The sequence below is a fragment of the Bemisia tabaci genome, chromosome 2 (genome assembly GCF_918797505.1).
Source record: "Bemisia tabaci chromosome 2, PGI_BMITA_v3".
Lineage (NCBI taxonomy): Eukaryota > Metazoa > Arthropoda > Insecta > Hemiptera > Aleyrodidae > Bemisia > Bemisia tabaci.
Window position 1 is genome coordinate 2400633 of NC_092794.1, and position 24637 is coordinate 2425269.

General features: G+C 37.8%; 1 protein-coding gene across 2 annotated transcripts in view; it reads right to left on the reverse strand.

Annotated features, from left to right (window-relative positions):
• Positions 1 to 12032: 12032 nt before the first annotated feature.
• The window catches only part of LOC109035983 (cyclin-dependent kinase 18), an 83236-nt gene continuing 70631 nt past the window's right edge, over positions 12033 to 24637 (reverse strand). For both annotated transcript variants that reach the window (XM_019049861.2, XM_019049862.2), the window contains 5 exons: positions 23943 to 24058; positions 21787 to 22031; positions 19729 to 20038; positions 18627 to 18717; positions 12033 to 16708 (listed from right to left, as the gene is read on the reverse strand). In XM_019049861.2, the coding sequence (XP_018905406.1) occupies positions 16575 to 16708; positions 18627 to 18717; positions 19729 to 20038; positions 21787 to 22031; positions 23943 to 24058 (896 nt within the window). In that variant the 3' untranslated portion in view covers positions 12033 to 16574. The remainder of the gene's footprint in view (positions 16709 to 18626; positions 18718 to 19728; positions 20039 to 21786; positions 22032 to 23942; positions 24059 to 24637) is intronic.

The window sequence follows — 24637 nt, forward strand, 5'->3', positions numbered from 1 at the left end:
TGCTTGTTTTTTTGTTTTTTTTTTTTTTTTTTTTTTTTTTTTTTTTGCCATAAAATGTAGAGTTACAGAGAGAGCCGGAAAGACATGTTTTCTTTCCGGGAAAAAACTGATTTTTCTTAAATAATACAGGAAGCAATTTTGGTCATTATATGACTAATACCATACCCATAGCTCAGTCTGAACTCGAAACATTTCTTACATAAATTACGTCTTAAAAATGATCAAATTTTAATTGGACTGCATTTTGCAATTTGGAGCTATAAATTCTGGCTCATCTGAAAAAACAATTATGAGCATTGGGAAACTAATGGCACGCACGTTGTTTTTAAACCGGGCCGGAATTTATGGCTCCTAATTGCAAAATGTAGTCCAATTTAGGTATGTACTGTGCTATGCTGCGACTACTTTTGACCAAATTTCGGCAAATCTTGATTCATGGGTATTATAAATCAAAAGTAAAATTTGAAAAAAAAGGCCAGCTATTTGACAAAAAAAATTAAATTAAATAAAACCCTTAAACATTGAAGATAGGAAAAATCAGCTTACAATTATAAACACAGTTATCAACCTTTCCTGAATTCGCGAAAAAATGAACGTACAACATGCGCTACTTAGTGTACAACATTAACGCATCAAGTAGAGGAAATAAAACTTTTCGCAAGTTCTCATTGATTATTCAGTTAAAATCATATATTATAAACATTCCACACACATTTTAAAATTATAAACACATTTAGTTTCAGTAATACTACAGTCGAGAGAAATTCATCATCACCATACGAAACATGTTTGAACGTTTCCATTTTCATTACTTGCCTGCCATCTACTCAACATTTTCAGAGAAAGTAGTAAATACAGCTGCGATGTTAGCATTATTCGCGAAAAACTTAACGAGGAAGATTAGGCGTCTAAGTCACTGTCATGTCAGGCCTGCCATGATCAGCGCAAGACTTAAAAAAATTGAGAGTCTATTCGTGCTCAATGTCAGTTACATTACGATTACCAACAACGGTAATGTTACACAATTATATGATTAGAATAATTTTCTTGCAGACTGAGTTTCGAGAATTTTTGACACAGAGGCGTCAATTTACGGAAAGAGTTGCTCGCACCGAGAGGATCCTGACAAACATTAGAGTTTCTATACATGGGTGGGAGTGGGAACATTTTGCGGGGGGGGGGGGGGGAAACACCTCGTCAGGGAAAGTAAGGGGACATTAAAAAACACCCCGTGAAGAAGGATTGGTGGGACCACTCCGCAGTTCTAAAGAGGAGCTGAGAGGATTGCTCAAACCTTAAAAGGGATACGGGGGGCCTCCCCCGCAAGATTTTGAAAAATAGAGTCGTCTCAGGAGCAATTCTGAGCTGTTCTTACTATGTCAAATTACACTGCACCTGATAATATAAGTTCCGCTCATGCTTTTACGACTTCTAGGAAACGGAAACGCCTTCCGAATTGAGAACGAGGAGAACAGGGAGCGAGTGACTCAGATCTAAAAGTCGAGAAAACTAACGATATTAACGAAAAAACACAAAACTCTACCCTCTGTCAAATCGACAGCCAATCTATGGTTGCTTCGATTCCCAAGCTTAAAAGTCATGTTCAAAATTAAGGATGTCTAGTGTTCTTCCTTGAAGAACTTGATCCATATAAAATTTACTCTAAAATAATTACTCTCGCCAATTAAGTTCAAACTTCATGTTAAACTAAGTGAGTTCCAAACACAAGAAACCTCGCAAATTGTCTAGTTTCACGATGCAATTTTGTAGAACTAAGTTTGAAATAAAATTCCTGCTTCACGTTAAATGATCGAAAGAACAAAAGCGCCGACGCCGATGACACGAAGTACTTCATAATAACCTAGAAAACTTTGAGCGTGTGAAGACGCGTGACCAAAAGTTAAAGGCAGCTGAAACCAAAGGCGGCTAGCAAGTCAAAAAATCACCAAGGAATGTCCCTGTTTATAAAACAAGATAAGAGGGGGAAAATGCTGATTTTCCTAAATTTTTAACTCATTTTTCCTTGATAAAAGGATGGACTTAGCCATTTTACTAATATTTCCATCCCAAATCATGAATTGGGTTGAGGCAATAACACGACAGTTGATCGAAATCAGAACCATCCAAGTGATCAAAGATAGAAGCTTTTATCTTCTCTTTGTTTTAAAAAACAATATGAAACGTTCCGATCCCTTCTCCATAGGCGACCTTGAATGATACTACTTCGGGTTTTTTTCCAGCTTCTTTGAGCTTCATGATGTTTAAGTTCAATTTTTTTAAGTTTGACAATATTCCGCTTCTCTCATTGAAATCCGGGGCGTGAACGTCCATTTAGCACCAGGGCGCAAATCGGTGTGATACAACTATTCCTTCGTAACGAATTTTACAGTCTTAAGGAGCGTTCATAATTTCGTAAAACTCTAGTGGGGGGGGGGGGGGGATGAGCTTGCGTTACGCTGTGTTACAAGGGGGAGGAGGGTCAGTGCCAGCGTTACGTAACCCTCTCTGTTGGGTAAAAACACAGAAAATCCGAATTTTATCATTCTTAATTCTTCATGGTTATTTGTCACACTATCTTTACAAAGAATTCAGTAATCCAGCTACATATTCAACAGTCTCCCACAATTTCTAGGATATTAAAGGGGAGGGAAGTCTGATAAGAATTACGTAATGATTGAGGGGGTCCGTGGTTGCTTTAAAAAGCATTACAGGGGGAGGGGAGGGGGCGGGTCTTAAATGCCGGAAAAGTTCGTTACGTGACTTATGAACGTCCCCTATACTACGACTCAAGATCATTGGTTGAAAAGTTTCAAGTGAGCTATGATCTCTCAAATCAATTTAAACTGATTAATTGAGTTAATTTTTTTTTAAAAAAAGAAAGGCATTCCACATTTAAAGTTGGAAATCTGTTACCTACATGAGCGATTAACTTTACCTATTCTTACTAAAATAAATTGTTCATGTAAATTTCTCTATCGCGTTGTTATATTAGCAAAATTTAAAATGACGAAATCAAACTTATCGATATATTGATCTGAACTAGCAGGTACACGTGTTCAGGAAATATGCGTGGTGCTAAGAGACTCTTCGATGGACAGTACAAGAAGCAAAAAAACATGAACTGAAAGTCTAAAAAGGTCGTCATCGGACAAGATCCAGAAAAATGGCGAACCCAATAAATTGTCTTGAACTTTAATCTATGATAATAAATTTCTTGAAGAGGGTGGCGGACGACTCAAAAGTTCGAAAAACTTAAAAATTCTCGAGAATGAAAAAAATTGTGACGATTTGGAGGAGCGATATTTCAGTCACCTAATTCATTCTCGACGACTTGTTACATGGATATCACGAGAGTATGCGGCTTAAAAGATGGGTTGCATTTAAAAAACTATGACATTCATTTTTAATTAAACCGCTCCTTGAAGGGACCAATATTTCCAGGAAATAAAGTAGTGCCGGGAACGGAAAGTAAGTAGAAGGAAAATTCTAGCAAACGTTTCTGGGAACGTCCACAGTAGCCTGGAGAATTTGCACGAAAACATTTTATCGCTTTAACTGAGAGAATGCTTATTATGAGCCGGGCTCATAGCATTTTTTAAAAAAAAATGTATTGTATGGGAAGTTGTTGAAAACAAGTTTTAAAAAGTGAAACAATGTAACGCTTTGAGAAGTCATCAGGAGGCAATTCCCATTTAAACACAATGATTTTAGCAGATTGGGCCATTCGATTATCATATCTCTTCCAACAACTCTTCAAATTAAAATACAAAGGTACTCTCGTTCTCAGTTCGGTCAGTATAGTTTTATCTTGCACATGAGATTTATCAAATTTTCGATATCTGCAAATTCTCCACTACAGGTGGTGTGATAAAAGGAGGTAGAGTCTCAGAGTAAGAAGGACAGGGCCGCCAAAACACAAAATGGGCCCGGGACAAATTGAAGTGACGGGCCACTTGGGGGGATTCCCCCAATAAATTTTTGAAATTGAGGGTAAAATAAATGCAATTTTGAACTTTCTCAATGTAAATTATTTCAAACCATTTCCATAGCGCTGATTGCCGAACGTGCCTAACAAGAATTAAGAGAATAGATGGATCAGAAGGGCTCGTAAAACTGCGAGTCAGGTCCTCAAACTTGGTCAATACGTAAAAATTGTTCTTATACTCAAAAGGTCCCGGGACGGATGAACCTAATGCTCCCGTCCCTCACAAATTTTAAAGCCACTGGAACCACTTTGACCCCGGGCCCTAATATTAGAGACCCGTTTACCTTCCCCCCTGCCCCCCTTCTGGGCGGCCCTGAGTAAGGGTACATAAAGTAATAGTAGTATTCGCAGAAGTAGTAGTAGTAATGGTAATAGTAGTAGTAGTAAAAAAAATTGTGCATAATTATGTAAAAATCAATCTCCGAATAAGGAGAAAAATTCAATGAGAGGTTTTAAAAACGATTTTTTCGAGGGCTGCATCCGACTTGGAACCTATTTGAACCGATTATTTTCTAAATCACGTAAGCGCCAACCTCTATTTTAGTGGTAGAGGGGTTGTTTTTTCTTTGTTTTCTCTGACGTAATCAATAAAGTCAGATTTCAAAATAGCCTTCTACAGGAACACTCATTGTTTGGAATTCGAAAATTGTCAACAAAGCGAAATAAAACGGGTTTTCTTGTTTTTCTTGCATTCGCAATGTTGGCGCTTGCGTGATTTGGAAAGTAATTGGTTCATTGCCTCCCGCGTTCAAAAGTAGAAGATTCAAGAGGCTGCAAACGTACGTCTACCGAGTGACGCACGTAAATTTTCGAATTATTTCACGTCGGGGCGATAGTGAGTCGTCGCTTGTTTTCCTTAGGACACAATTGAGGACACCGCACCAAGAACAGCCTGTAGGCGTATAGGTCGTTATTACGCCCATCTGCTTTTCGGATTCTACGTACCCTGGACTATGCTGTGGTATCGATAGAATATAGAAAGGTAACGGCTCGAGGTCGAAAAACCTTTTTTTTTCCGAGTTAAGTCAGGCCTCTGGATCGATGGGTGCAAGAATGACCTATAAACGGGCCTATAAGGTGCTAGTTACCCCTTTCTTTACTCACTATCGATATTCTTTCATTTTGCGTTAATCATGCGTGATTAAAATGATTTATACTTCATATTGCCACCAAAATGACTGTTGGGCGTAATAATGGCCTATAAACCGCTTTTTAAATTAAATACATTAGAGTGTAAACCCAAAATGTTTCGCAAAATCTACCCGGCATCCTTCAATAGAAGGGTTAGGTCACCCAAAAACACCAAAACAGGGTACCTGCATAGAAAAGTCTGCGCAGTACATCAAAAACAAAACTTTAAATGCGTTTTTCTCAAAACGCGGTTTCCAGTCATAGGCTGTTCTTGGTGCGGTGTCCTCAATTGTGACATTTTTAACTACGGGACGCAAGTCGGATGCAGATTTTTCATAAAAGTAAAATTTGGTGCCTTAGTAAAGGGTGAGAGGTGCATTCGGCCCCAGAAAAGTTCCGTTTGACCCGCGTTCCGTTCCGGCTCTCCCGGAACGGAACCCGGGCCTTTTCGCCGAAACGTGCAAATCACGGCAATGGCACACAACGTAACGGCCACAGGCCAGCGCCGGCGGGAGTTCGATCCGCTGACTGCCTCTCGACGGCAGGTCTGCCAAGAGTGGATGATAGACAAGGAAAATGGCCTCCCAGATCACCATCATAAAGAGCGCTCGTTGCATCAACAGGTTAAGACCGCACTCCCATCAAAATGAGGTCATCGCTGACCACACAATGATGGGAGTTTCTGATCGTAACCTGATGGTGCGACGAGAGCCAGGTGAAGCCTCGCGGTTTGTCAGACCGTCAGATGGGCAGTATAGGTCGAACGATCTCTCGAAAGCTTTTTCCGGGGAAAAAGCGATCAACAAATCGTTCGACCGACTGCCCACCCGACCGTCAAACAAACCACACGCTCTCACCGTTTGTTTGACCGTCAGATGGGCAGTATAGGTCGAACGATCTCTCGAAAGCCTTTTCCGGGGAAAAAGCGATCGACAAATCGTTCGACCGACTGCCCACCCGACCGTCAAACAAACCACACGCACTCACCGTTTGTTTGGCCGTCAGATGGACAGTATAGGTCGAACGATCCCTCGAAAGCTTTTTCCGGGGAAAAAGCGATCGACAAATCGTTCGACCGACTGCCCACCCGAACGCCCAAAAAACCACACGCACTCACCGTTTGTTAGACCATCAGATGGGCAATAGATCGAACGATCTCTCGAAAGCTTTTTCCGGGGAAAAAACGATCGAAAATTCGTTTGACCGACTGCCCGCCCGATAGTCAAACAAACCACATGCACTCACTGTTTGTCAGACCTTCAGATGAACAGTATAGGTCGTACGATCTCGCGAAAGCTTTCTCCGGGGAAAAAGCGATCGACAAATCGTTCGACCGACTGCTCAACCGACCGGCCGACAAACCACGTGCCCCGTCACTCTCAGTCCCGGTTTCCCACCACCCCACCCCCCAACAACACATGACAACATCCTCGCGGATTTTATTTAATTTTTTAATTCAAATTTAACTTAAGAAAGTCGTGATTTTTTCTCAGAGGAAAAATATCGTATTCGATAGGGATATCGGAACTGCACTCGAATGCGATATTTTTCCTCTAATAATACCACGTCTTTATTGAGTTGAATTTCTTTGTCAAAGGCACAGGAATTCTTCAGTCCCATGACAACTAAAGTGCTGTCTTAAAATTCGAAAAAATAACAAGTAGCTGAAATTATGGAACGAATCTATGCGATATATCGCACGTCGCTCTGACACAAAAATGGCGTCCGTCGAATCACCTTAAATCGCTATCACATGCAAGAACTTAATTAAATTACCTAATTATGTAATTCAAAGATAATTTTTTTTTTTTTTTAAAAATAGTTGCAACACTTAAGCTAAGATAAGAAAATAAAAGAACATGAAAGGAAAGAAACTAAGTCAAGAACGATTTCATTTTGTGAGGTGCAAATTGCTATTAGTGAGGAAAGTGATATAGGAACCCCCCCCCCCCCTTCATCTATCCTTCTTTTTCTCTCTCCAATCTCACCTGATGAGCCTAGTCGACGAAAGAGGACACTCAAAAAATAAGATTTAAAATTGAAAAACAGGTAAGTAATAATAAGTAAAAAACCTAAGGTTAAGCTCTACCAATGCTTATAGAAACCATCTCAAGATTTTTCCTGTCTTCATAGGTATGCGATGAGATGAGAAAATAAATAAGTGCGGATACTAGCTGTAAAGCTACTTTCAGCTAGGCAGATTATCTGAGGAGAATATGTACCTACGATATTAATTCTCTTACATGAAAGTACCTAGAAAATCTACTTTGGAACTTCCCAGATTAAAGACTCCGACTCCTACACTCCTACAGGCATATGAGGTGGCAAAAGAGAGGGGAGGAAGGTCGGAAATTAAGAATCGGGAGCATGTGAGAATTATCAGACTCCAGCCTCAGAAAATGCTGTTGCTGACCAAGATTATGCTGTAGTAAAACTTATCTGGTCCCCCAATCAAGTCAGGAACAATATAGGCTAAACAAATTTTTTTAGAGTGAACTATTTATCAAGAAAATTCCATGGACCACAGAGCGTTGAAAGGGAGGAGATTGTTGTATAGGTATGATAGACCTGAGTGCCTATTATGGAAAAATGATTATAACAGTTAATCGATGACAAGTCCGAAAATTGGAGGCATCATGTTCTTTAGAGTGGAATCATTTCCGTTAATAAATTTAAAAAGAGGATTGAAAACCTGAAAATTTTCCACTTGTAAAATTATAGTGTTAACAGACTTCGACTCGAAGCAGTTTAATCAGAAGTCTGGAACACTCTCATTCTCGCGAATACTCAGTTCGTTCAATGGAGCTGGAATTTTCGACTAATTTCAGATCGGAACGATACTCTGTTGAGCTTATGAATATGAGTATAAAGAGGTGCTAAAGTAAGACCAGAAATTTCGAAAAATAGATCTCTGCAGATACCTAATTCGTTGAATTGCGTTTAACTCTAACACCTAAAAATGATTATCTCAGTAATTACGATGTCTGCACGTGCAAGACACTTTCACAGGCCTAGAAAAATGGGATAACAACAATTGCTTAAGATAGAAGTACCTAGCTAAGGAACATGACATCAAAATTCACCTAAGTATGTACTTGGTCTTGGCATTTATAGAAGGATAAGAACTATGAACATGAAGCACAATAGAAGTAAAAAAGACAGGGAGGAAATGGATAGGTGAAGGAAGACTAGAAAGAGGTGAGTAAACTATGAGTAACACACAATTTTGCAATCATGACACCAAATCTGAGCAGAATCTAAGTAAGTTATGGGCTAATATAATTCTGACCTGAATCCAGACCAACGCCAAGAAATGCACACATCAGAGGAAGTTATGACCAGATACCAGACTCCTTCGAATGGATGGAACAATTATTAATCGTGGTAGGTAGATTGAGAACGCACACTCCAAACGCTAAGCCGACACTAGGTATGTCTAGGAAACACCGCAACGCACACATAGAAATACGCAGACACGAGGGGCAAACATCACTCCCGAGTTCCCCCCCCCCCCCCTCAACAGCACTGAACAATGAAGAAAATCCCGCGCGAACATGCTCATAGAAAAATGGATAGGTTCACATGAACACACCGGAAAATGAAGAAAATCCCGCGCGAAATGGAAAAATGGAGAGGTTCACAAAGGCACACCGAAACACTGAAAACTATACGAAAGTCGATGGAAATTTTGGAAAAATCGAGTATCAACTGCCCAAAATACAGTTCATTCAAACGCCGGGCACGAATTACCAAAAGTTTCGAGAAAAAGAGAAACTCTCAATGGCGGCCATCACACAATTCAATGACAAATTAATCGCCCCGATCGTTTTCATGTACATTGCCGAGGGGTTTTCGCGAAATACAAGCGGTACCAAGCCACGCATGGCAAGAATAAATGACGAAAACAGCGAAACGATATGAAACTTCGAAAGTTGATGGTGATTTTGGGCATCAGTTGCCTTCAGTCAATTCACCCAAATACCGCGCACAAGTTAGTAACTTTCGAGAAAATGAGGGACTCGATTCGAGCGACGAATTACTGCACACGATTGTTTCCACGTACACCGAAAAGTTTTCGCGAAACCAACTAGGTAAAGAACGAGAAACGATTGTAATAGTTCACAAGTCTTAGAGGCCTTTCATAAAAGGAAAATTACTTGCAGCCATGTGGAATTCACTACGACCGGACGCGAGACAAACGACCAACTCGAGCGACTGCTGACCGAAAAGTGCCGAAAACGGAAAACGAAAGTGACGAATCTGCACAACATGATCGGCGTGGAGTGGGGACGCGGGGTTGGCTTCTGTCAATCAACACTGATTGTGATTGGCGCGCGGAAGGGTGTCTACAGGTGCATGTTATTTCCAAGCTGACGCCATCAGCGCACTGTTCCTCTCGATTTGCATAGAGAAAAAAAAGGAGGTGTTTGCATTTCGGGCATCTTGGAATATTTTGATGACTTGATGACGTAGGTGGGTACAGCTGGGTACAGGGACGTCCCCTTCACACTGTACCCACCTACGTCATCAAGTCATCAAAAAATTCCAAGATGCCCGAAATGCAAACACCTCCTTTTTTTCTCTATGCTCGATTTGACATTTTCTATTCTCGCTCCCTCGCTTATTCCTCATTGCTTAAGACATGGTTGTCACAGAATTTAGAAAATAAAATGCCCTGACATTTCCCTGATTTCCCTGACACATTTCCCCTAAATTCCATGAAAATTGAAGATGTCTCGGATGGTTAAGAAGGCATAATTGAAAATAGTTTTCTGGCAAAATTTCTTGTTCGAAAGCTCAAATCCATTCTAGAAAACAAATGAAGGTGATCTAACACATTTTCCCTGACGGTTTCGTCATTTTCGTCATTTTCCCTCACATTTCCCGGTTTCCCCTTACTTTATAAAATTCCTTAACACTTCCCGGTTTTCCATGACTGTGGCAACTTTGCATAGAGTATGTACTCTATGCAACTTTGTTGAGAGGAACTGATCGGATGGATCTTGAACTGATCAGATGAAATCGAAGACTGCGGGAACGAATACGGAATCTACCCCAAGGCATCCAAATTCCGTGACTCCAAAGCCCCCCGCATCCCTCGGGAGATAAACGGGGGGTTGTGAGTTTATAAGTTGAGGTTCTCGTCAAATTTTTGAAATCACTCCATCAAATTCAGAAAATAAGGAAACTTTCATCCACAATTGATATCAAACAATCCAAATTAGGACCGCTCCTCTTCGGAATATTGACCCCTGAAGGTGGGGGACAAGGCCCCCCTCCTCCCCCAAAATTCAATATATCTAAATTGGTATGGAAGCTCAGGAGGAATATTTCCTCCTGGGTAATCGATCATCAGAAATCTGTCAGGAATCGTTTAAAAGGGGGGGGGGGGGGGTATCAACAGTCAGTGGCACGAGGCCTGAGCCTAAAAGTGTCTAAGTAGGCTAATAATTCGGTTAGTGTCTTGATCTATGCATCGTATACTACACTGATTGTGAGTTAGTTATTGCGCCTTGATGCAACTTTTCGTGTTCCACGAATGCACGTGTTGCATGTTCAAAAATTGAATGCATTTCCGCATTTCTCACCTCTTCAGAAATGCATGGAAGTTGTCATTAGTTGTAGCACTTGCATAGTAGAGTACCTATGTAGATAAATTATTGCTCTCTCAACCTTTTTGCTCAAAAAATGTGCCGCTCTCTGATTGGTTAGTGATTGTCACGCTTTCATGGATTTTCAAATTCTAATTCTTGAAATAAATTCTGAACAAACTCTAATGGTTAGTTTTGGGAAAAACACTTGCATCAGTTCACAAAAACAAGCAATTATTGCATTTTCTTCAGAGTTGTTTGTAAGAGGAGCAAAACTTCATTCCGTGTGCAAAATTGGACGTATTTCTATCAAACAGAACTAAGCGCCAATTTGAGTTCCTTTTGAGGAATTTAGAATCCCGGATAGCGCGTTCTGTCAAACGGACCTAAACGCCATGGAAAAGCATTGCGAGTATAGGACGGAATAAGCCGGACGCTCGATTCTGCCGCCAATCCAAGCCCCCTTCTACCTTCCTCACCCTATGGCGCTTAGGTCCGTTTGATAGAAATACGTCCAATTCAGGAATCCCTGAGGTAGCAATGGACCACTCGACAAATTGCAAATTTCAGCATTATGATCCAAGATTCCTCATCGAAATTTCGCTTAGGACTCGATTTTTATGACGGAACACTAAAATATTAACGTTTTCCCATGCATAAATTCAAACTTCCCCTCACAGAAAATACAATTATCTACTTGAAATAAATCACACATTGAACGTTAAAGTGACAGTCCTTGTTGTAGGAATATATTACGACCATAGTATCAGTAATTCGGCCCAGCTATTGCACGTTGTTCACACTTTGAACGCAATAAAGCAGGAAAATCAAATTTTTCGTGACCAATGCTAAAAACAACGAAATTGTCTTGATTTGGAGCTAATATTAATATACATAAACGTTTTTTTTTCGTTGCTTTCATCGCAGTCTACAAGAAGTTTTGAAGAGGAAACAAAAATCTGAATGCTTGAATTCGTACCTTGTCTAATAGTCTATTGTTGCGCAACAACTGCATCATGCTCCAGAGAAAGTTTTAGTGTTTATTCCAAACACAATGCTTCAAGACGCTGTTTTCAGTTGCAACCTTGAACGTTGCTTTCTCCTTGGGCTACACAGAATTGAGTAAGAGAAGAGGAAAAAAGCGCAACGATCCCATGCCTCAAACAAGAGACATCTGTATTCAGAATGTTTCAGACTGACTTGTTATGAAAAAAAGAGGCACACATGTGAGTGTAGGTGGGCACATGCTTTACTTGAAATGTGTAAGAAACTGATTGTTACAGCAGGACGTATGGAATAATAAAATCAATTCACAAAAACTGGAATGAATCTTCAAAGTTTCTTTATTTATTCATTTTTTTTTCTAAATTTGATTTTGTTACAATAATATTAATTATTGTTGTCACCACACTAAAATAACAGGACAATTGGTCTTCATGGATACATTTTTGAAAACTTAATTGAAATTTGGTGTAAATAATACTTTACATGAGTACTGATGAAGGTACAGGCCGTTTACAGCAACAGCGTTAGTATAAAATTAGAATTTCTCTGCAAAAATGACGAGGATATTTGCAGTAGAGGTATTGGTAAGGCTAATTACGTACATATTACATAAAGATCAACTTTTTGAACAACTGTATAAAAAAGAAAATCCATTTCTCGGTAACAAAGAAAAAAGAAAGATAACAAATACGTAAAATCTATAAATAATCTAAATTGATAAAAATTTATTGTGATTTGATATAAATTCTTCTTGTGCACAAAGTCCAGGCACTAAAAAATACATTTAAAGTGTAGGCAACAAATTTCAGGATACTGTATCATTTGAAACGAACAGAAATATCTGTATTGAATTTCATTATTCTGCAAGATGAATCAAACAGAGCAGGAAAGAACCATTCAAAATCAAATGATTTGGTCGGGTGAAGAGATGGCGCATTCATTTTCACTCCTTAAAAATTAATGATAGAAATTTATGTAAGGATGCGAAATACAAGCATGAAAACTATTTCATGTGAAACTAAACAAACCTCTAGACTTGGTTTTTTCAATTATGGTTCTTTCCGGCTGGCTTGATTACAAACGCATTGCACGATAAATCACAAAGGCTAAATACTGGGAGCAAAAGAGGAGGAATAATAAATTACTTTCATGAATATTTTAATAACATGTTCATATTTGATGGTCTACAAATATTAGAATCAGAATTATATTTCAACACTTTTGATAACTTCATCACTTGTCTCTTACCTTGAGATCATTTTCAAAGCCAAAAAATCAGAAAATTTTGTTCAGATTTTAACTCAAGCGAAGACCTCAAACCTCAAGGATTCTCTCTGATCTTCCAATGGTTAAAACTCTCCTAAAATATTAAAAAGATTCTGATGTAAGTTCAATTTGACGTAATTAACACAGATGCTTCCTTGATACAAAAAGAGTCATACACATTTCCTGATAGAGTGGGCCAATTCTTCAAAAAACATACAACTGTTCGAAAGTTTTCAAACGAGAAAAAATTGTTCACACTATGTAGTTACAATTTAAAATGAAGACAATGACACATTACGGACACAAAAAGACCAAGTGGCCGGTCGTTTACACTTGCACTAAAATAATGTGCTTTCAGCGCTTGCATCATCAGGAGTTTACAAGGTGTGAAAGCTCACATGATTATCAAAACCGAGAGAGGTCAACTCTATTGTATATTGTCAGAGAAATAAAGGAAACAATATTTTTTCGGCAGAGGTTTCCCTTTATCCTACGTTTCTAGTAGATATTTAGAATTTTGGGGGGAAAGTATATTTTAATATGTCATAATGACAAGAATTCACAATCCTCATAAAAAAAAAGCAGTGCTAGAACTCAAGCAAAAATACAACCCCATATTGTCATACAGTCTAAACCTCCTTAAATTCATTGTCTGACAAGAGTGATTTTGGACGTTACAACTCATTATCAGCAGGGCTCCAGCTTGATTAAAATTTCCTCAAGCATAACTTCAGTTATTTTCAAAGCTTGGAAAATTTCAAACTTAACTTGAAGGAAAGTGGAGGAAAGAAACCCTCAAAAAACTCAGCTCCAAAAAAAAAAAAAAAAAATACAGAAGTTACACGTCCCTAAAAAAATGGCTTTTCAACCAATGGCACATAGGTGTGTATGCGCCAATTTAAAGACAGCGTGGGTTGATTTTATTTTCATTAACTCACTTGAACTACTCAAGAAATGGTAAATGAAACAAGACTACACAAATCTCTCATAAAATCCAGATGATCCCTGACAACTAAGCACACAGTTTATGCATGTTTACAGAATATTTTTGATGAGATTCAATCTCTAGCAGGGGTTTTCTTTTCCTTCTGTAATTTATTCACTCAATCAAGATCAAGTGGTTTTTTGACAAGGCACCTTGAGATACATTACAGACACAAAAACAAAGATGCTAGATAGGGTGCTGGAATTCTTACACATACAACTCAGGGAAATATTATTTCTTATGCACTATAAATCTTTAATTCCTTTCCGTGAGATTGATAATTGGACTTTGACAAAATAGGTCAGTTTGATTCTATGAAGGGCTTTCTTCATAAGACAAACGATTAAGCATATAATTAGATGACACTGGGAACTTTGATGGCATCACCATTTTTCTTTTGATAAAAGTTCTGAAAAAATTTTGACTTGATATCGTTTTAAATTCAAGTTGACTAAATGTGCAGGCACATGGCCGTACTCCTGCAACATATTTGCTGATCTCAGTGGTAAATTAGAGAAAATATTTGCAGACAAACTGAAGTAGTGAATCCTTTCGTTTGATTAGAATTTCTAATAGAAAGTATTATTATAAATATGGACATAATACATTAAAGGCACAGCTCTTGCCTCATTTGCACAGGATACATGAAAACAGCAAAAGCAGTTGACTTGCTTAAAGGATTGGCGCCCATCGGTTACGACTGTTAATGGTCTTAGCTTCTAAAGAGCCTTCAAACCTTTGAAAAAAGTACATACAAAGTGAATTCCCAAAGAATTTATGTATGCACTATTACAATGCCTGCACTGTTTTTTAGTTAACTATAAGTTAAAAATTAAATTTGAACGTGAAAAAGGTGTTGTGGGCGATTCTACCGACTAAAGCAGATTAGCGGGTTACCGGCTTATCCGGGAACCGAGTTATTGAGGTTTCACTGTAATAAAAGTTGTCTGCACAAGATTTATGCAAGTGTAAGCTGACCAGCCAAAAGAGAACAATATTGGTGACAAAAACTATCAAACAAATTCGTAAACTAAATTACGACTTGACAAAAAATTGATAAGTATCACACTGTTTCGATTTTGCTTTAAAGAAAAATTAATAAAAAATTGATAGAAAACAAAGAAAAAAGTTAAAACACACTACACAAATTGGCTACTGTACATTTAAAAGTATCAGTTCGATAACAAAAACAATAAGAATCAGTGCTTAGAATTAAAACTAAGTTCACTCCTCACACCCAACTCACAACTATTTATCTTCACCAAAATATCAATAGATATGAAGGATTGGCAGATTTTTTATCATTTTTGGAAGTACATGGAAGTACTTGCAGTACTAGGAGACAAGGAATGGCAATCTCTGATAATGGATCCTGGGTCTAAGTTAGAATTGAGCACCACAGTAAGCAATATCCCATTAAAAATTTAGTGAATCTCAAAAAAGACATCAAGAAGTTCCAAATACAACTCTTAGATAAAAAAAAGTAGCATTTTCTATGAGTGTTAATTCAAATTTTTTACTTTTAATAAACGCAGAGTCTACTTACGGCAGTAAATGAACATTAGAATGCTGGGTGAAACGTAGCAATAGAATTGTACAATAACCGAGAGGACTCCATCATAGTTTCCAGAACCCCCCTTAAAATTGTGCTTTTGGGACAATAGCAAGAACTGTAGCAAAAATCGCTTCGCGAAGAATAAGTTACTGGGCTTTTGAATAATGTGAATTTATTTTGACCTAATTCTATTTTTCTTTCTGTTCGGTTACAATTCAGGGGTCCATGGATAACCTTCTTTGGGAGGAAAAGTGGGGAGCACATTTTCACACAGGGACCAAACTTTTAAAATTCTAAGGGTTGAAGCCATACACCACTAGATTCATTGACAAGACCGAAGGGGCACTTTCACATAATCCATGAGATACAAATTATACACAACAAGGACAAATTCTGCCATTCTGACATAACAAAAACGTTAAAAGTACTTTTTTATTTCGCAATATTGTGTTCTGTGATGAAATTACTACTTGGGGAAAATTCAAAGTCAATTCAGAATTCAGAGTTTCTGGATGCGGTGGTAGATGACAGGTACTAAGTAAAACTATGGCAGAAAAAGGGGGAAAAATATTGATTTACTCTTTACTTAAAACATCTGCAGGTCTATCGGTTTAGTGCTTTCACTCTTTACCACAGGTTTCAGAGCCATATTAGTGTCCAACTAAAATTAAGATTGTCAAAACAGACTTTACGGTAAGGTTAAACTTTAATTCAGACACACAAACAATTTTTGAATCAAACTGAGCCAAAAAAATACTGCCTTAAGCCATGAGACCTTTCTTTTGATTCTTGTAAAAGAACGGAATAAATTTCCGAGGTCCTCGAATCTTGAACACTTCATCCAAAAAGCTGGACTGCAGCCTACTGATTCTTGCGTGTAGCAGAGATTTCCCACGCCTGGTACAAAGAGTGACTATCATCGGTGAGCTAGTGCTCTTTTCATTATAAAAGATACAAATCAGAGGAAAATCTGTCCTGAAGCGAATGAAAGAGAGAACCAACAAATGCACAAGCAATTACCGTTTTTTTTAAGACAATTGGAAAGACTCATTGATATTACTTCAGGATCCTGGTACCTCTTGATACCTCTTGGAACCAGAGAGGGGAGTCCCTTTGGGTACCTCTTGGTAAACCTCTCTTGGGATTTGATCCTTTCAAACTTATTCCAGGCAGTGAAAATATTGATGCAGCTGAAATCAAAAGTTGAAAATAGTTAACTATAACTTATATTGTTAGAATGACTGATAAATTTTCCTTCCAGTAGTAGATTAAACAGAAGGTTTGAATTTTCATAGATTTTATACTCTCTCTCTTTGCTTCCTTAAAAAACGCAGACTGGAACTAAAACACACACAAAAAAATTGAATGGACCACTAGACAGGGTGCGCGTTAAAGTACCAGAAGGTATGTTTTTGCGTCAAAATTTCTCACAGAACAAATTGATCATGTTGAAAAGTAGAAAATCAACTTTTAATGGAGAAATTAGCATTAATAGTTTACATTAAACTCACTTGATCAAAACTTCTCACTTCTAGAGAACCAATAGCAACAAAACTCAAGCACGCTACTGAAAACAAACTTATTGTTCGGAGAATTTATAGAGTCGAGTTCCGTTAAAACCTCCCTCCTCTGATTCACGGTATTTCTTAATTTTTCAAAACAGAATTTAGCAGTGCAAGGGAATTATCTCATATTGCAACACACATTGCAATTTGGAGCCTTAAATATGGTCGGTAAAAATTTTAAATAGTTTTTTCTCAACACCATTGCAGTAATACTTCGATGTGACGACCTTCAGTATAAAAGTTTTTGCCAGTTATGTCGAAAGCTTGGTCCACAAGGACACACTAAATTGTAGAGTCAAAATGGTTCCGCAATTTCAAGGTAATCAGTTTCAATTGACAATATGGTTATCAAGTTTTGTGCAAAACGGGCTCTACCAAAGTTTATCTTTGTATCCCAGCTGCTGCAAAATTACCAGAGAGACGTATGGACGTGCCTGAGTTTGGTGTTTTTCAGCAGAATATTTATAAAATTGGATATTTTTATAGCTAATTACATCAACTAACTAACCCGCCTTTTCTTTACTTATAAAACAGATTAAGAAACAGTAAGCTGAAAAATGACTGCTCATATTCCTGATGGGTTGTGTACCATCACTAGAGAACCCTGCACACTCCTTATGAGGAAGTGCACCACGATCGATTTTTAATTTTTTTACTGCATTCAATTCATCTCAAGATACTGATCAAAAGTGATCATTGCGTCGTTTTTCTGCGATGCACCGTTTTCGCACAATACGCCCGGAACGCATCAATTATTTGGCGATAAAGAGTCACAAAGAACAAGAACAGGTCTGATGTAAATAAGGAAAAACGTAGCGAGAGTCTGACTTCTTATCTATTCCTGCCTACTCTGGGGCTATCTTCCTCTCGCTCTCGTCCGTTTGACGTTCACTGTTTTTCTCCAACTTTCCTGTTCTTATGCTCCTCACAAATCTGATTTGGATGGTCAAGCAAAAAGGCGTGCAGAATCCGAGATAAGACTTCCCCTCGGTGCTGGAGTTCCCCTAATTCCCTTGTTGACAAACAGCTGACCGTTCTCTCAAGTGCTGAAATGAGAAATCTTTCTGACACTTTATTGCTGAATAATTGAAGCCTTCTGGGCGTATCGTGCGAAAATAGTGCATCGTAGAAAGTTTGCGCATTGATGACTTTCGATCAGCATCTTGAGATGAATTGAATGCTATAAAAAAAATTAAAAATCGACCGTGGTGCACTTCCCCATAAGGAGTGTACAGGGTCCTTTGCTGGCATGACCTTTCAACATCTCTGCCTGCATTTTTTTCCTCTTTTTTCTTAAAGATGAACTTTAAATAATTATAATTTTGGCCAATCCGCTGACCGTTGTTTTATCAAGGTTTTACCGTACAAAGAATTGCAAAGATCCATCTGTCATAAAATCCAGGTTGGTTCAAAATTTTTTGCGCCAAATTAATTGTAAAACACTCCTCTAAGAAATGATGTCAATACCTAAATTTCGAGGTTTTCTCGTTACATTTTTTCTAGGTAAGGTCAGAAATGAAAAAGTAATTAACAAAATACTCACTATTAGGAAGCTTATGAACTTCAGGTCCTAAAGAATTAAAGAATCGGTCTTTCATCGCTTCTTTGGCTGATATTCTATTCTTAGCTTCATACTGAAACAAAAAATAATAAGAGATTGATTTTTCAATAGAGTTCATATTCAGGATTAATAAATTGTTGTTACTGCACCACTTACGCAATAAGGAGCTACTAGAAGTGCAATGCTGTTTCAATTGATGGTAAAACTATTCTTGACTAACGTTCTAGTTAAATTCCTAGGGAAATAAAGTTTGGACAAATCAAGTTTGAAGTTTTTTACAAATTGAGTTTTTTATAAATTACCCATTTTTTAGACTAATTTCGACTAGTTCAGCGAAACAGTTCAGTGTTTGAAATTAGATGTAAAAACCTCAATGGAAATTGAGTTTACGACTTTTAACCAATTAAACGCTGTTTTTTCAAAACCCCAGAAAAAATTGTTGAAGTATGTGCAGAAATTTGTTGTGAGTGCTGCAAATCAAAATTCCAATAATGGCTTGATAAGACTAAAATCTATGGTATAAACCTTGGAAAAAATTGTTTAACTATGTATCAAACATATCCTTGTGAGCGCTGCAGCATCAAAATTTCAAAACTTCCAAAACTTGATTGATATCCTTTCAGCAAGACGCAATTCAATTAATACATTGAATTTGAAGCAGGACACAAATGATAATGGGCCTGTTGCAAACTTTTACTAGAGCAAAAATAAGTTGTTTCTTTTCAAAATGGCTTAAAATCATGATAAGTGCATCAGCAAATTCTGAAATGCACCTCTGACTTTACAGTCTGCGTAAGAAATTTGCGTTTTTTTGAGCTTTCCACTTCTAAAACGATACTTCGGCACAGGCGAACATTTTTTTAGAGGAGTTGTTCTATTCAAACCCTGCTCATAGAATGTTTTGCAATATTCATCATGGGCGACGCTTCCGCGCAGATTGTGAAATGAGGAGTGCATTTCAGACTTTGCCGATGCGCTCATCATGATTTTTTAAACATTTTCTATAAGGGAAAACTCTTATTTTTGCTCTGGCAAAAGTTTGCAAAAGGCCCATTAATGAGTTTTAAAATGAAGAACTCCTTACCGTAAGGAACTTCAACAGGAGTTTATTCTCCACAGGATTGTGTACGAGTGATCGAGATGGCACGGTCCTATGTGGTTGTTTCACCGAAGTGTTGTTGACTATGCTGTCATTAGCACCTAAATTCGCTTTTGATAAGCTTTGATTGAGGGTACTTGAAGTTAATTTGAGTTTTGGTATTTCTAGGCCAGGCCATGTGTCCGGTTCAGGCATGCCTAGTTCTGAGAAAATTAGTGTCAGTTCATCTTCAATCGTTGAGCCCGGAAACAATGGTTTGTGTTCCAGCATTTCATAAAAAATACAACCTACACCCCTATTAACAAATATAAAATTCAATCATTATAATACATAATATAAAATAACCTCCTGTCAGGAGTCAAGTCGCTGGTGAAACTACAAAAATACATACCCAATTACAATGTTGCAAAATATTTGCACATTCAATTTTGCTTGTAATGTTACACGAATTTCATTGAAGGAGCAAACAATATCAAACAAAATGGACCACTAGACAAGGTACAAAATTAAACATTCTGATACATGTTTCTTAACCAAAATTCCAAGTAAAACTCACTTTGCGCAACAAAAATTACTGGAATTACTCCTAACCAAGATATATGATGTTTCTTGACACATAAATTTAAAACTCCCGCTCATGAAAACACTAACATCTATGCGAGTTAGACTGTGCACTAAACGTTACCGCTACAGTCTCTGTGGTATTAAAATATGGCAACCTCAATCTTGGTGCTTCAATTCAGCCTTTGTACATCCTTAACTTCTTAAATAACCTAAGGCAAGGAAGGAACATTGCTTGATTAAGGAGCTGATTAAACCGCTGTGGTGCGTGATTTGATTCAAGGCGACTATTGCGTTTTTTGTGACTGGGTAATTCAAATTTACCATGACCAATGTAGAAAAATAACATTATTCTCTTAGTTAAGAGGTGATTTTAGTGCTTTTCGGTGCATGAGTCGTGTTCTATGTGAAATTCTGGTTGAAACGTGTGTATCAGAATGTGTAAATTCATACTTTGTCTAGTGGTCTATTGCAAAAGAATTAGAAAATCATCCTTCAAAAAAGTAAAAAAGGAGAAGACATTTGCAGCGTTCCAGGGTAAAGATACACAATTTTGTAGTGTCACCATTGATATACATTAATTCATAACTGCATACTTCATGTATCTGCTTGTGAGCATGCACATTCTTTTGAATATTGATCAAGGATTCCAACATTTTTTTCATTTCTTAATTCCTTGACTTTTTCTACATTTTCTGACTAAAATTTCTGAATTCTCTCACTTTCCTTGACTATTGAGTTAAACTTTCACTTGGAGTTTTTTTTTTTTTTTTTTTTTTTACATTTTGCTGGCTTTAACTGAACTTTATGATAAATTTTCACTTCTAGAGATTCTAATTATAAAAGAGACACTCGAAAGTTGTTTGCAGATTCTTGAATAAAAGCTGCACATGTAGAAAATGATTGGCATCCTTACAAGAAACATTTTTGCGCTTACAGTGCTGCATGCTGGAACTTCTACCGAAACTCTTTTCGCAAACACAATGCCATACGTAACACAATTTCACACAGCGGAAAAACTTTTTATAATTGAAAAATGAAACTATACAAGCATATCGACGGTGTAAGTTGGAAATCACAAAACCCGTTCGCGGTGTCTGAAAATCTCCGCCTATATGTTATTTTTTAAAGGAGAACAAATTGACATCACTCCTTGAAGTTTTTGCAGAATTTTCTTCTCACGGAGAAGAAAAATCACGGCAGTTTTAAATAATTGCTGTTGAGTAGTTTTCTGTTTAAAAAATAAAGTATGATAGGAAGTCTGCGACGTCGCAAACCGAGATATGTGTTTGCCGACTTACACTGTCGATATATGTTTTTGGACACAAAATTTAGAAGTTCATAAAGAAAGCTCGTTTTTAATTGTCAACCAGTCATTCCAATGGATGTAATGAACGAATACTATGTGCAATTTTAGAATGGACATTAAAACAAAACAAGAGAACATAAAAACAAGAGAAGACGTATGAAAACAATAATTACCACATATCAATTTGGGTTGAATATTCGGTGGAACCTAAAAGAACATCGGGAGGTCTATACCACAGCGTTACAACTTCATTGGTATACGTTTTGCTAGGGACGGATTTGGCACGAGCGAGCCCAAAGTCTGCTAATTTCAACTCTCCTATGTCATTGATCAGAAGATTTTGTGGTTTGAGATCCCGGTGTAGAATCTTCCGCTCATGACAGTATGCAAGGCCTCGGAGTAATTGGAATAAAAATAACTGGGGGAAAAAAAAACAAAGATATAAAAATCAGTTGACCCAAAACACTAGAAAATATAAAACGAATCTTACACCGTTCAATGGAAAATGCTGAATACAGGGTGTCTGCAGACCTGGGGAAAAAAATTCCGTGATTTTCCAAGTAATTTTTCCATTCCACCGAGGTGATCAAAATCCCCTAAAATGTCACGTTAAAGATGTGCCTGTGCAGAACTTAAAATTAACAATTTTTGGCTTTAAGTTCAAAGGATGCCTAGACATGCTCTAAGCAACTGAGATGGACTTTTGGCTGAGATCTGCAGGTATATCGAGAAGAGAGCATATCTGCAATGAAAAGGTGCGCAAGATAATGGGTGTGAAGAAGGACATTGTGCTCGATATCAGGTCCAAGCAGTTGGTCTGGTATGGATAGGTATGTGCGAAGGATGGCAGACGATCGATCGCCCAAGCATGTTTTCGATAAGGTTTCTCCCGGAAGGCGACGGCGTGGACGTCCTGTGAAAGGTTGGCGACAAGGAGTGGAGGAGGAGATCAGAAGGTGCCAATTGCCTGATGACTTCTGGGAGGATAGGGGGCAATGGCGATTGGGCGTCGCAGAGCGCAAGGCTGCGCTGTGAAAGCGGCTTAATGTATGTATGTACGTTCAAGGCAATGGACAGAAACAAGTGAATCTATTTTCTTGAGGTATGAATCATTAAACTACCTATCATTGCAATTCCTTATTGTAGCTTCTTCCTTTCATCACTATTCAGATTGGAACTCCAAGCATTGAACCCTGAATAAGACTGACCCACAGTTAGATTGTGTGGACAGTACTACTTTAATTTGCCTGAGTCTGAGTCACCTTGCTTATTAGTCATCCTTAGCCTGTCCTGTCAGACGCTTCGCTCGCTCCCTTGAATAGCGTCCTTGATTTCTCTAGCACTCACTGAGAAAATGTTTGTTTGATAACTAAAATGGAACGACTGTATGGTGCGGATGCAACAACAAAAAACATTGTTTATGACAAACTACTTTTGTAGAAGCCTACATGTTCAGAATACTTTCTGTTCGTCAACAAGGTACACTCTACTACATGTATGGACAAATGGCATGCCAAAGTGGCAGCGCTGAGAATATAGGCCATCAAGTGACGTCACAAGTCGTACCGTCTTTGCCGCGCACTTCAAAATGACCCTCGAAGAGATTCTGGCAGATCTGGTAGCTTCAATAAGCTATCAGATGAATATAAAAAATTGATAAAACTCAAAATGACGAAAAACTTAACTAAACACACGAAAAAATAACACAAAATTGACGAGACCCACTCTCAGAACAGAAAGTAAACAAGTTTTCAATATGACGTCGCAGTCGTAACATTGGACGCTGTCAAATCTACGCGTTTTGACGACTTTGTAAAATTCCATTTTTCCACACCTGTGGTAAAGTGTACCTTGGTTCGTCAGGGCATTTTTCTTCTTCCCTCAACGAAAAAATGTTTTTCATTCATTGAAGACAGATGAAAATAACATTAAAAAAAATAAATCAATTAGAAAGAAAAAAATTAAAAATTTATTTAAGAAAAACTAGGGAGTGATTGATCAATTTGATGATGCCACTTCATGGAAGCTCGGGAGGCGAGCCTCAAAGTCGCCCGCGAAGCGAAAGAGCGATTGAGAAATTGTTTTTATTCTTCCTGCCTCCTCCTGGCCCACTTTTTTCAGACTTAGATTTTAAACTCGATGTAAATAATCTAAATTGAAAGTTTTGGCAACAATAAAAATACCTTGCTCCTTCACGAAACTATAATATTCATTATACTCAGAGCAACTGTCTGACATCTTATTGGGGAACCAACAATAACTGCTATGAAGGAAAAGAGGGGGAGGGAGAACAAAAAAGTAGAAAATTAATGAAGAATATTAGACTTACTCTAACAGTATGTACATTAAGATGATGTTCACACATATATTGCTGCAAGTCCTTGTCCAAATATTCGAACACTAGAGTCAGGACTTTCTTCGTGTGAACAATATCATGAAGCGTGACTGAAAAAAGATGACAAAAATATTAATTAGCAAAGAAAGTGCAATGGGAAAAGTGCTTACACGAAAGAGCAAATTCATTCAGAATTCTGTTTAATTCAAGACATTGATTCTATAGAAATATGAACGACACACCCTAACTCAATTCTATCTATTGGTTTGTTTGACTACTACCAACAATTTGAAACATGAAAGTAATTAACAGAAGAAATTACTTAATGCAGTCAAAATCACACACAGACACTGTTTGGACAGAATAAATATAAAATGTTTGGTTTTATTCAGAGGATCTCCATGGACTTAAGCGTAGATACTATATTGTATCTATATAAGTCACTTGTATTACCAATTATCAATTATGCATCCCCCATTTGGTCACTATCTACCCAGAAAGGGTGGCAGATGCTCGAGTCCATCCAACATCAGGTCTTACGTTTTTTGTCTTTTAAGCTTAAGAGGCCTATGAGCATCCTCGACCATGACTACAGCAGGTTGTCAGTTGAGCTCAATGTTCCTTTAATTGAATCGCAGCACCTCCTTTATGATTTAATTTTTGTGTTTAAAATTTTAAATGATTATGTT